At 33.1% G+C, this 13,353-nt stretch overlaps 3 protein-coding genes and 1 non-coding gene across 4 annotated transcripts in view; 3 read left to right on the top strand and 1 right to left on the bottom strand.

Moving 5' to 3' along the window:
- Positions 1–5,847, top strand: part of LOC107492011 (uncharacterized protein At5g08430) — a 44,091-nt gene extending 38,244 nt beyond the window's left edge. Inside the window, exons 4-9 of the mRNA XM_052262714.1 lie at positions 2,825–3,596; positions 3,736–3,836; positions 3,962–4,021; positions 4,248–4,298; positions 5,029–5,100; positions 5,257–5,847. Of these exons, the coding sequence (XP_052118674.1) occupies positions 2,825–3,596; positions 3,736–3,836; positions 3,962–4,021; positions 4,248–4,298; positions 5,029–5,100; positions 5,257–5,385 (1,185 nt within the window). The 3' untranslated portion in view covers positions 5,386–5,847. The remainder of the gene's footprint in view (positions 1–2,824; positions 3,597–3,735; positions 3,837–3,961; positions 4,022–4,247; positions 4,299–5,028; positions 5,101–5,256) is intronic.
- A 4,115-nt stretch (positions 5,848–9,962) lies between these two features.
- Positions 9,963–11,306, top strand: LOC107491849 (transcription factor MYB4). The gene is made up of 3 exons (XM_016112763.3): positions 9,963–10,264; positions 10,418–10,547; positions 10,842–11,306. The coding sequence occupies exons 1-3, from the start codon at positions 10,132–10,134 to the stop codon at positions 11,239–11,241; spliced, it is 663 nt and encodes a 220-aa protein (XP_015968249.1). The 5' UTR covers positions 9,963–10,131; the 3' UTR covers positions 11,242–11,306.
- A 201-nt stretch (positions 11,307–11,507) lies between these two features.
- Positions 11,508–11,580, bottom strand: TRNAR-CCG (transfer RNA arginine (anticodon CCG)). Its single transcript has one exon. It is a non-coding gene; the product is annotated as a tRNA-Arg (tRNA).
- Positions 11,581–11,717: 137 nt separating this feature from the next.
- LOC107492009 (protein CHLOROPLAST J-LIKE DOMAIN 1, chloroplastic) overlaps positions 11,718–13,353 on the top strand; it is a 13,007-nt gene continuing 11,371 nt past the window's right edge. Inside the window, exons 1-4 of the mRNA XM_016112960.3 lie at positions 11,718–11,912; positions 11,981–12,089; positions 12,179–12,283; positions 12,641–12,718. Of these exons, the coding sequence (XP_015968446.1) occupies positions 11,812–11,912; positions 11,981–12,089; positions 12,179–12,283; positions 12,641–12,718 (393 nt within the window). The 5' untranslated portion in view covers positions 11,718–11,811. The remainder of the gene's footprint in view (positions 11,913–11,980; positions 12,090–12,178; positions 12,284–12,640; positions 12,719–13,353) is intronic.

The raw sequence follows: 13,353 nt of genomic DNA, 5'->3' as shown, positions 1-13,353 counted from the left end.
GTAAGATACACCCATAGATATGATTCAGATACACCCATATATATCAGTCAGATACACCCATAGATATGATTCAGATACACCTATATATATCAGTCAAGTATCACTCAAACATGCATCAATATCAAGCAACATTACAAGGTCAAGCAATATACACCCATGGACAAGCAAATATAAGCAAGTGCTGACTATTACAGTATATCAGTTCAGAAATATACACCCAACATTTTATGCCATATACACCCAACAAATTACTCCATATACACCTACCAAACTACGGAATATACCCTCAAAAATCAGTTACCAGGAGAACTAGAACAACAAGAATAGTAACACCTACAAGAACGAAGAAGAACAGTGTAACATAGAAGTAAGAATAACAATAAAACCTAGAACATTATAAATTGTAAAATGAGACGTAGAGCAAGAAGAACAGTAAAACGTACAACAACGTAGAAGAACAGTAAAACCTAGTTTGAAATCTGGAAAATATACAGGAATGGTAATGTAACGTACCTTGAGTATTATAACTTTGTTTTCTCTGGAGATTCTTGATCGAGAGTTTTATGGTGTGTTGATGGAGTTTTCGAATGTTAGCGACGAATTGTATATCTTGAGTTTCGAATGTTGCTCGAAAATGGAAGGGTTGCGTTTTCTCTGAATGGCTTTAAGAAGTGGAAGAAGTGGAAGAGTCTGCCATTAAGGGGCAGTTTACGCGAAGAGAAGCGTAACAGTTTGAGTGAGAGCGCGTGAATGTTACGCTCCATTCAATATAATTAGTGCGCGTGTGGAATATTTGTGGGCTAGAGACTTGTAACACTTGTAAGGCCTTATTGCTTGTATGTGTAGCAGACCCGTTTATTAAATATATTTATAACAAACTTTTTAAAAAAATCATATTTCAAACATAAATATACAAAAATAAATATTTTTCGTATATTGCACGAATACATATACTAATTGGATATTAATTCGCATTAACAGAGAATATATACCAGTAAAATTATAAATACTAAATTTATTTTATAATTAAATTATTTTTATAAAAAAGTTAAATTATTAGAATATTTTTTTAAAAATATATTTGGTCAAAAAAATATCTGATAAAGATCTGGATAGATTTTTAAATAACTATTTTCTAATTTTTGTCTTTGACTGTTTTTCTTTATCATAAGTAACCTATCAGAGGATCAGACTAATTAATGACATGTTTTATTGGGTTGACGCAACAAAAGAAAAAAAAAAAAGAAGACAAAAGCCTTATTGGTATTTAAAAGCTCATAGCAAAGATCTGTACCATCACCTTCACTATATCACAGTTGAGACCTGAGAGAATGTCAAATAACAGCAGTGGAGGTAAGAAGAGAAAACTCTACCCACCAAAAGAATCCGAAGATTGGTGCTTTGAATGCAAGGATGGTGGAGAAGTCATTGTATGCGATCGCAGGTTGTTTGTTTCTTTTTTTTTTTTTGGAGGGAGTTCAAACGATTCAGTTGCGTTAGGTTCTTTTTTTTTTCCTTTTTCTTTTTTAAGTCTTCACTTGTAATAAGCTCCACCAGTTATGGTATGGTATGGTATGGTATGGTATATGGTATGGTATGGTATGGTATGGTATGGGTTGACTCTGATTCTTTTGCTTTCAGGAACTGTGTGAAGGTTTATCACTCCTACTGTGTTCCAGTTACCCCTGAGAAGGACAAATCTTGGATTTGTGGTAAGCCATTTGAGTTTCTTGATAATGTAGTAGAGTTCTTGATAATGTAGTAGAGTTCTTGCTGGGTAGCCAAATATATGATTACTGATTAGTCTTCTTTTAAATGGGAACTTTTGATTTGCAAACTAGATGGCCTTCCACTAATGGTTCCATCAAGTTTAATGCGTGCATGTAAAAATACATTGAATTTTATTCTCTGTGGTTTCTTCTTTTCCTAATTGAGTACACCAAACCCTAACTAAATCATTAGGTTTTTGCATGTCCAATTACCATGAGATTAAGCTCTTTCAATGACTACATGATTAGGTTGCCATAACTGAAATGCTGCATTTGTATTTTATATTTTCAGCTTGGCATTATTGCTTCGAATGCAAGGAATCCGCAAAGTTTTATTGCCTTGGTTGTCCAAATGCTTTGTGCAAAGAGTGCTTGGCTTCCTCAGAATTTATCACTGTCAAGGGTGATAAAGGATTATGCTGCAACTGCGCGCCGCTAGTCAAAATTATAGAACAAAATTTGGAGCTGGACTCTCAGGGGGTCGGTGTGATAATATGGAATGCCATTTATTTTTGACCAAATTAATTATTGATTACATCGAATCCATAATTGCATTTAATTTAGCTGCTACACCCTTTCTGCACTAACTTCATAATATTAGGAAGCATTATGGCAAAGGATATATACTAGTTTTCAATTACTATGTGACTTACATCATTACTGATTGAGAGAAAAAAGAATATAGGCCACAATCGTAACAACTAACAAAGACTGAAAATTTTGGTGAAACTATTGCTATTTCTTTTCTCTAATTTGTGGATGTTTCAGTTTCTGAGTGTACAAGATAATTCGCAATATTAACATATGAGAGTGTGAGAAGTAAGGCTGTTTAACATTTGTAGTTGAGATAAAATAAATGGCTGGTCAGGTCTTTGCAACATATGTGAGTCTAGACTATTGAGCCAAAATTGTTACCGTCATTTGGTTCTTTTGGATGAAAGATGAAACAGCTAAATGATAATGATCAGATTGGTAAATTGGAATCATATTATAATTTAAGTTGAGATGATATCTATAGTTGGCAGTTTCCAATAAAATTTGTTTGTTCCTTGCAGAACAAGATAAGCGTGAATGGAAGAGATACATATGAGGGTCTATTCAAGGAATACTGGGAAATTATTAAGCTAAACGAAGGATTAACTAGTGATGATATCTCTGCTGCAGAAACCAACTACAACAAAGTGGTTAAAAATTCTCCAGATCAAAGCAAAGTCATTGATGTAGATAAAGAAAGTCAGAATGACTCCATGTCATCGGACGGCAATGAAGCTTTTGTGTATAAACACAACTCAACCAAAAGGAAGCAGTCCAGATCACTGGAGTTTATGGGATGGGGATCGAAACCTCTCCTTAGCTTCCTTGCGTCCATTGGAAAATTTAGTACTGAACCATTGTCACAGTGGGGTATACGGACTCTCGTGTGTGAATACATTGAGAAGAACAATCTCTATCTCTCGCAAGATAAGAAGAAGTTCCTCCTTGATGAAAAGTTGTTTCCTATATTCGGAAAAAAGGTTATGTCAAAAAATCAAATATATCCTCTATTGGAACTTCACTATGCTGAAAAGTCGGGTGATAGAGATGGTGAAGAAAGCTCGAAAGGAAAACTTAAATTGGAAAAGGAGGACTTGTCTATCAAGGCTAGTCGTTTTGCATCCATAAGTGCCAGTAATATAAGACTTATTTACTTAAGACAAAGATTGGTGCTAGAGTTATCTAAACAACTTGAAAGTTTTACGGGTAAGGTTGTTGGAGCCTTCGTTAGAGTTAAAATGGATTCCAGTGATTGTAAGCAGACTAGGTCTTACCATCTTGTGAGAGTTACAGGTATCAAATTAGACATGTTTGATAATCTATATTTTACACTTCTCCCTTTTATTTGCTAGGTTTGTTAAGTTGCTTTGTGTTTTACAGTGTTGGCCTATGTTTCCTAACTTTTTGCTTAATGCTCCTGTTTAACTTATAGGTGTTGTATTGGAGGATGATGTTAAGAGAATTCTTTTGCAAGTTTCCTTCATGTCTAAAGCCATCCCTATCTCCGAGCTTTCTGATAATGACTTCACAGAGGTCAATCAGCTGCATTGAGCATGTTATTTTGTTTGAATAATTTATGAACATTTTGTATGCAGTATGTTGTGCTTCTAAGCGTTTATTGCTGCATAACAGTTATTTGTGTTTTATATTGTTTACAGCAAGAATGTGAGGATTTGCGGCTAAAAGTGAAAGCCAACCTGCTGCAGAAACTAACTGTTGTAAGTTGTTTTGACATTCGAAGAAGCATTTTTATCTTTTCGAGGAATACTATCCCAATTAGGAATTGTATTAGTTTAATAAGAAATCATATTCTACTTGTTTAATGTATCAATTTGACTGTTAAAGTTGTTAGATTGTAGCTCTAAAGTTAGTATAATTACCTAATACAAGCTTGAAAATCATAGGAAATTTGAGTAATTCTTTTACCCCTTTGCTTTTTTACAGGTGGAGCTTCAAGAAAAGGCAAAAAGTCTTCATGAGGATATAACAAAGCATGTATGCTTCTTTTGACTCTTGGTAGCTATAAGTTAACATCTACCTATTCACCCCGCAAATACAAAAAGAACAGTGTTATATCTACCCTTTTCTAAGTACAGGTTCAAATGTTTGAAATATCTATATCTATAAGACTTCATTGCACGAATTACATTAGTCGATCCTTTGTTAGAATAATCGTAATCATGATCATATGAGCACATTCCTTTTCCCTTCTGCCTGACTTATGAGCCCAAAACATTTTATTAGGAGAGTCTGTGATCACAGACTGACAGAGATAGAGTTGATATGTTATGTGTGAAAAGTGAAAACTGAGCTCCATTTTGAAGTATCCTTGATTGAATCCTTTTTGACATTTTGTGCATGTCATTGACTCTTGCTTTCTTTCTCTACTATCCTTAGTCGAGATAATGTGTTATAGAGTATTAAATATCAAATTAGCGCGCTATAGGGAGTAACAATCAATAAAAGCACCATCTTAGTTCTTATATAAACAGTAATTTAGCCAAAATATAAAAAACAATGAAGGCAGGACCACCCAACATTGCTTCTAATTCTAAACAATTCCTAATTAAGAGAATTCGATAGATTACTTTATTACAACATTGGCTTTGCTTACCAAAATCTTGTAACGTTTGGTTATTTTGGTTTTGGTGTTTGTTGCATTTATCACAGCTTGTAAATGTCTTTCTTATTTATCTGACCCTCCTTCACTTTATGTTCTTGCTAGTGGATCGCGACACGACTAACCTATTTGCAAAATCAAATTGACCGTGCAAACCTGAGGGGAAGACAAAGAGAATATCCTTGTTCCTATTATTATATTTTTATTAAAAATAAATGCATGAAATCTTAGTAGCTCATAGTCATACACGTTAGCATAGACCTTGTATAAGTTTCTGTTGCTTCAGTATAAGAATCATAGTTTCTCCTTAACCATGTTTTTTTGTGCTATACAAAATTTGCCTTACTAGATGAAAGGGAAGAACTTCAACAACCATGGAAGCAAGAAGAGTTGTTAAAGCGAGTTCCTTCAGTTTCCCCAGAGTTTACTACAGAGCCCCACAATGATCCTGAAGAGAACTAACACATGTAACTTGTGGTTTTATGGTTTAGAATGAAGGTCCATGCTTTTGGAAACATGTTAATTTCTTAATGCTGCTCCAATAGGTTATAGCCTTTTTAATAATAATAAATTAATTCTAGCTAGTTTATGTTTGGTCAATTTTGTGACACTTGGAATTAAGGCTATGTACTGTCGTGTATAATAGCTTTATCAAAAATGTCATGTGTACATTAAAAATCAGTCACCAAATCAGTTGTTATGTATGTGTTTAAATACATGAATTTTCAATAAAAATTTTATATTTTAATATGTATTTTATACAAATAATTGATATAGTGGCTGATTTTTTGTGTACACTTAACATGATTGTAGTTTTATATATAGTTGGTGCTCTCATATTCATGATTTTTGTCTGCCAACATTATCCATGAGACACGTCATGTGCAATTTTCCCACTTCCTCCCAATCTCTCTTTTATGAAGTTTCCCACACTTTTGTTTTTTTCAAAATTGTTCTTGTGGTTCAATTTTAATCAGGTGCAGTCTTTTTTGCTGATTCAGCAATGTGATTGCTTTAGAGTTTTTCAATTGCGGCCAAGTTCAGTGGTTTTAATAAATGAATGTTCAATGAAGCATAATCAGCAAAGTAAAGAAGAGGATCTTACTTTGTCAAGCATGGTTATGATGGTTTGACCTGTGCTGCAATTAAAACAAATAGATACGGAAAGAGATTTTATTGTAAGGAAAATCTTGCAGTGCTCTATAATTATTCCTTTCCGCTTTGTAAAACCACTTAATTTCACTTTCAATACTTTGACATGCCGACACCTTCTCAAACGTGACTATAATTAGAATGATTCAGTTTAATTGTCAACTTTTTTAAATAATTTGAGTTGATTTAGTGGTTAGTTTATTAGTTTATTTAAATAAGTATTGAGAGTTTGAATTTTATTTTGTTCATATAATAATTTATTGGACATCAACAAATTTTTAAATAGAGTTTTGATTTATGACATATTAATCCTTGATTTGTAAGGGTAAATAGTAATTTTGATTTGTGACATATTAATTCTTGATTTGTAAGGGTAAAAAGTAATGTGAAAAAAAAAATTGTGATTTTTTCAGATTTCAGAGTCAACCACATGGTTTAGAAAATTTGCATATAGTCCATTTGTGACTTTTTCTTATACCCTTTGCCAGAAGTCCTTTTGCGTAAAATTCTTATTTTATTTGGCAAAAATTTCTCTCCCATAGGTTCGAAATTGGGTATGCTATGCTTCAAAGAGGTAGCCTAAAACTTAGGGATTACAAAATTTTTCGAAACACAAAAATTTTTGTGAGAACTATTTCAAATGGAATCTGAAATAGAAAATTTTTCTATGGGAATGAAGATGGAGACTAAAATTCTTTTGAGGTAGATGCGAATTGGGAATAAAGATAGAGACTAAAATTCTTTTGAGGCAGATGTGGAAATTCGAGTGGAGATTCCTACTTCGTTGTCGCTAATCTCCTGAATTACTAAATTTATTTAAATATATTTAATAATTTATTTTTAATATAAATTTTTTATCATTTCACATACCATATATATATATTTTGAAAAATCTAATCCTAATTTCAAAACGGTCTTCTCTTCTCTCCAATCTCCATAACACTAGCTAGCACTGCGTCGTCTCACTTCTCAGTCAACCCAGAAGGCCAGAACTCGTAAATCCCAATCTCCCATAGCATTACAACTATACCCCTAGCCACTCCTACTCAGTGCTCATCGTGTCGTCACCCCTTTACTGTCTCATTGTCTTTGATCGCGGCGTCCTTTTTTCTTTTCACCACTGTGTGACTGTGTCCTTATATATTATAATAATGTTTTCTGATTTTTTTTTAATTTTTCATTAGAATTTTCATATAAATGATTAGGAAGATGGGAAATGGGGCTTGCAGGAAATAGAGATTCGCAAAAAATGGAGATGAGGAGCAAATCTAAAAGAGGGGACGAAGAGCGAAAAAGTATCCCCCACCCGCGTCCAGTCCCGTTATCATCCCTAATAAAAACCCTTACACGGTCTCCAATTAAAAAATTTTAAGTCATAAAATAATCATAAGATTAGACTCTTAGGATTTTTTTTAAATAAAATAAAAAAAATTAATTTCATTTTTATTTTAGAGATTTTTTTTTGACGTTGGAGGCAAGTTCGCCGAACTCTTTGACGAACTTCAACATTTTGACAAAGTTCGCCTAATTCCTCAGCGAACTTCACATAAATACTTGAAGTTCTCTTAATCCCTCGACGAATTTCGTGCGACTCTCAACCTCGGCGGACCTTCCTCCATCCTTATATATTCCACCGAAGTTGTTAAGAACAAAAATTAGTTATCTCTTATTCATTCTTCTCACATTTTATTATTTTTTCATTTGATTTTTATTCTCTAAAATATCTAGAATTTTATTGTTATCTATTCATTATGATGGTGAAATAGTATATGATCAAGATGGATCTATTGTATTTAGTTCTATTCAGTCAACCTTTATATATATTCAGACAAAATGGAATGTCTAACGACAATGAAGAATTTTATAATTCATGTCATTGGTCAACAACACATAAAGAAAGTGAAAAAAATTTATCGTAGATATCCGACGGAGGTAGATGACATTTTGTTTTACAAAAGGTTTATTATTCGTAGCGTTTATTTAATTATTTTTATTATTTTATGTTTCATAGATAACATTTATTTTATTATGTTATTATCAATTCTAATAAGATTTTGTGTGATTTAGGTGTCGATTACGTGATGACGTCGATATACGTTTAATAAGGGGTTGGCAAAACCATTGAACAAATGTTCATCTGTTGGAGTTATTTGTTTTTTTGGTCGACTTGTGTGGAGGAACTTCTATGGCCATATGGATTATGATACCCACTCAAGTGGGGCAGCTAGAATAAACATTAGATGATTGATGGTTGATCTAAATATGCCACTTGAGGATAGTCAAAAGAGATCAAATAAAGAGGATTCTAATGGGATGATGCAAGATTTTGAAAGTCATGAAGATCCTACAATAAGAGATCCAATGATGGACCCGTATCAAGTTAACTCTGATGATGGTGAAGATATAAAGGTTGAACCCATAAAAATTCTTGATGAGAAAGAGAAAGAGATGAACTACTTCACGAATGCACAACTCACGTTTACATGCCTATCATTTTTCGACTGTACAATCGGTCAAATTACTTTTTCACATTGAATCTCAAGACAATGAATCAAGATTATTTGTTTGGTTAAGAAAATTCTGAGAATGATCCTATCAATGAGTCTGAAATTGAGCAATAGTTTGAAAACAAGAAGAAAAATTATCATATTAATTAAGATATATAACATTAAGAATACTGTAAATATAAGTTATTACCTACTAGAGAGTGACCAACTAAAATATGTTATACCCTACATTCAATTCGGGTCGGGTTATTAATAGAACATATGCATCTCTTATCATCAAAAGCAAAAAAAAAAGAGGAAGGTGACAAAATACAATGATTTTCATATTTACATCCAAACATTATCAATAGGTCAAGATCACGGAATATATTTAAAGATTTTATTTTATTTCAAAAAAAATTCTAGCCTCTTAAAAATTGATTTAGTTTGGATTTTTATTTTTTATTTTTATTTTTAAGATTTTATAAAAAAATTTAAAAAGAGAAGGTAAAAACAAAAAGATATGGTGAATTATTTTTCTTTACAAATTTTTCAAAAGCAAAAAATATTAAAAAATAAAAATAAAAAAATACAAACTAAATACATTCTATTAATATTTTGTCTGTGTATTTCTAATGTCTAAGTGTGCCTCGGTTAGGTGAAAAGTGACAACCAACAGGCAACAGAATATGACTCCTTGTCTCCTTGTTAGTAATATATACATATCGTAAAGACGTGATAAGAATTTTGATTTAACTTTTAAAATATTTTGATATTATAATTTTAGATAATCGTATTATTATATTTATTTTTTTAATCATCATTTATTCATGTAATTAATATAAAAAATTAATTATTTTTATTAATATAATATTATGCATTAGATATACTATAAAACTAGTTTACGCTAACGCATCAAAATTAAATTTTTTATCCATTCGTTCATATTTTGCTTAAATTACACTGAAGTCCTTGAAGATTTTAATTTTATTGTAAACGGGTTAGCCGAAAACCATTTGAAGGTTGAAGAAGATAATGGAAGGGGGCGGCAGAGAACAGTGGTAAGAGGATTGAAGGCGCATACTACTTTTGACCTCTTTGTCCATTAAAATCATTACTTTAAAGGCTCTACAGGAATCCCATGTTTCGAAGAGAAGCAACCTCGAAGCTAAGGTTGGAGCCTACAACAAAGTAGTATTGTGTTATATACTATGTATTAAATTAAATTAAAACGTTTCAAAAGTCATTATATTTAATATTTATATATAAAAATAACTATGACATTCATATTCACATGGCCCATCTCTATTATAAATTTGTTATCACATGACCATTTGATTTGCTCAATTTCAACTGGGCGTGCTTTGAAGGAAAACAAGTGCTATTGGAAAAAAAAAAAACACAAATGGAATAATAATGATATCACTGTCAAACACTTTAGCATTGAAACACAAAGCTATATAGTATTTAACTATATTTATAGCTAAGAGGTGAAGCTACCTTGAAAGAGTTTAAGCTAACAAAGAAACAAAGGAGAATTGAATTGAAGTTTCTAGTTAAGCAGTGAAAAATGGCAAAAACTCCTTGTTGTGAGAGAATGGGTTTGAAGAAGGGACCCTGGACTGCTGAAGAAGATCAGATATTGATATCTTTCATTCATAGATATGGCCATGGAAACTGGCGTGCACTTCCTAAACAAGCTGGTGAGTCTAAATAAATAAATTATGTTGCTATTATTAATCAATATATATATATATCATTGATCATTCACAAGCTTAGTATAATATTTACAATAATATAGCAATAAAGAAACAGAACAAATGCTAAAGGAATATCTAATAATGTGTACTTATTAGGTTTGTTAAGGTGTGGCAAGAGTTGTAGGCTTCGTTGGATAAATTACCTGAGGCCAGATATTAAAAGAGGGAAATTCAGCAAGGAAGAGGAAGAGGCCATTCTCAAACTTCATGCAATTCTTGGAAATAGGTAACAATATTAATAACTTGATGACAAATCTACGTGCATGGTAGTTGATATCACATGTATTACATGTATCATATCGACAAAAAAAATCACTCCAAACAGTCTAAACTTGTCTTATTTAATATTTATTTATTACAAGATGTATTAAATAAAGCTAAAAGTAATAAGTTTTGGCTGTTTTTGGCTACTATTTTTTGTTACCAAATGTTTTCGATCATCAAATGTGATTGAATTTGGTAAAGTCATATAATTAGTAGTGTTAATTAACCATGGTACGGTGTTCATCATGATCATCAGGTGGTCGGCGATTGCAGCAAGATTACCGGGTCGTACAGATAATGAAATAAAGAACTTTTGGCACACTCATTTGAAGAAAAGGATTGAGAAAAGTGAAGTGCACAATAATGGCATCAGTGGTAGTAAATATTCCTCACAAATCATCACCATGCCAAGAGTAGTAGCAGCAATTGCACCAAGTAGTGGTAGTGCTGCTTCTAGCTTCAATGATGGTTTATCCTCAACCTCAAGGAATAGATCAAGTTCATCACCAAATATTATTGCAGGACCAGGATTTTGCAGTGCAATAACATCCTCTTCAGGTGAAACCATGGGAAATCATAACGATGGTTCCATTCAGCTCAGTGAAGAGATGGAATTTTGGTACAATATATTCATCAAATCAGGACAGCTATCTTAAAGGGCATGTGGATTTAATGTAGGATAGATTACTACATGATATGTTTGTGTCTTATTCCTAGATTTTTCTTATGTTTGTGTACAAAATTTATATCCACTTTGCTAATGCAAATTGGCAGAGGGAAAATAAATATGAATGGATGAAAAGAAAGGAATTTGTAACAGCTTTTGCGTTGTCTAAAAATACTTACTAACTGTGGTGATTAGCCAAAGTTACTGCAATGTAAAGAAGAAAGCGAGATTTAACAATTGAACATTAAAAAAAAGCGTTCACGGTGGGACTCGAACCCACAATCTCCCGCTCCGGAGGCGAGCGCCTTATCCATTAGGCCACGCGAACAAGTTGACACCTTTTTAGCATGTTATAATATTTTTACTAACAAACATTTGACACATTTGGTACCCTCAACATGTTAATTCCCTCAGCGAGTCAGTTAGTTGCCAGAGCTTAGGCAATAATAAATCGCAGTAAATGGAGAAAGAGAAAAAGCAAGCAGATGAAAATGGTAAAACCCTATAAAACTCTGGGCTTTGTGGTTCGATAGCATTAGCATTTAGCAGTTTGCAGAAAATGGCTTCGGCAGTCTCCAACGCACTTTTCCCTAATCAATTGACTCTCTCACACATCCACACTTCCCGCCACAGACCTCAACCCTCTCCCTTTCTTCTCAGGTTTCTCTCTCTTCTTCTTCTTCGCTGATATATTTTCTTTTTTATTGTTTTCTGAAATGAATTTTCAGGTTCCACAATACATGGAGTACCAGGGCCAAGCTTTTCTGTTCTGCTGCTTCTGCAGCTGGAGCTGGAAGTTCCAGCTCCAATCCTGACGGTGACTTCAACCCTTACGAGGTTCAAATCGAATCCCTTTTTTTCTCTCTCTCTCTACAGCGTTGAAATTTGAAGCTGAAACTTGCTTAGGTTACGATATTATTGTGCAGGTTCTAGGTGTTAGTCCTATTGAAAGATTTGACATGATCAAGGCTGCATATGCGAAAAAGAAGAAGGAGGCTGAGATTAGCGGCGACGAAGCTACTGCTTCCCGGGTAAGTTTCCTTCTTTCTCATCCTTTCATTTTGGGGCAAACAATGGTTGTTGGGCATGGAAACTTTCAATGCAGTGGTATTTTATTACGGAGGAATAGTTGATGATATGGCTTTACTCATTTCTTAAACGGCATCCCCTAAGATTTTAATAGAATCCATGTTCCGGTTTAGTAGATTATAACTTGAGCAGTGTTTAATTGTTTAAGGTTGGTCAAAATCTAGATTTCCTAGGGTTACAAATTGAGTTGTTTATTTCTGACTTGTGAAGTTGTTACTGCTCTATTTTGATGTGAGGCTTTCCTTTAAGTTCAATCCACTAACATATGGTATGTTGTGATTTCCAAATGTATAATCCAGTTGGAGAAGGCATATGACAAACTCATGATGGCTCAGTTGACTAATCGGAAAAAGGGTGTGACTTTTGGATCATTTAAGGTAAAGTAGGGTAATCTTTCATTTCTTGGACACTCGACATTGAAGTCATCACTTGATAGTAGTATGAAGACACACAAATATATTGTCTAACACTTAAGACTTATTCTTGAGATTGAAGCTACTTCATTAAGTTAAGAGAAAGTATAGGGAACCAACATTTAGTTAGCCAACATTAGCCAATTTTAGGTTCTAGAATTTGTAGAACCTATGCACAATTACTCAAGAGGGGGGGTGAATTGAGTAATGCAACAACAATTTATCTTTTTGCGAAATTTAAGAACAATATATAAGAATGTTATTGTACTAGTATTTTTCCAAGAGCTTAACTCAATTGCTAAGCAATTATAAGGAGCTTTTACTTTCCAATAGACACTAACTCAAATAAATTGATCAAGATTTTCACCAATCGGACTTAAGCCACTCCTTAAGTACTTACGAAGCTACTTTTCGATCACAATTTATTTGTTCAAAAGTAAACAGGCAATATTATTAAAGAGATAAGTTTGGAAAGAAGCAAACGCTGTTTAGAGTGGTTCGGCACAATCTTTGTCCTACGTCCACTTTCTTTCTCAATCGCAATTGAGAAGTTCCACTATTGCCAAGCTTCAAGGTGCTCGCGCAAAACCTTTTACAAT

This window comes from Arachis duranensis, chromosome 6 (genome assembly GCF_000817695.3).
Source record: "Arachis duranensis cultivar V14167 chromosome 6, aradu.V14167.gnm2.J7QH, whole genome shotgun sequence".
Classification (NCBI taxonomy): Eukaryota; Viridiplantae; Streptophyta; class Magnoliopsida; order Fabales; family Fabaceae; genus Arachis; species Arachis duranensis.
The sequence above is the reverse complement of the archived record's forward strand: the minus strand, read 5'-3'. Positions and strand labels throughout refer to the sequence as shown.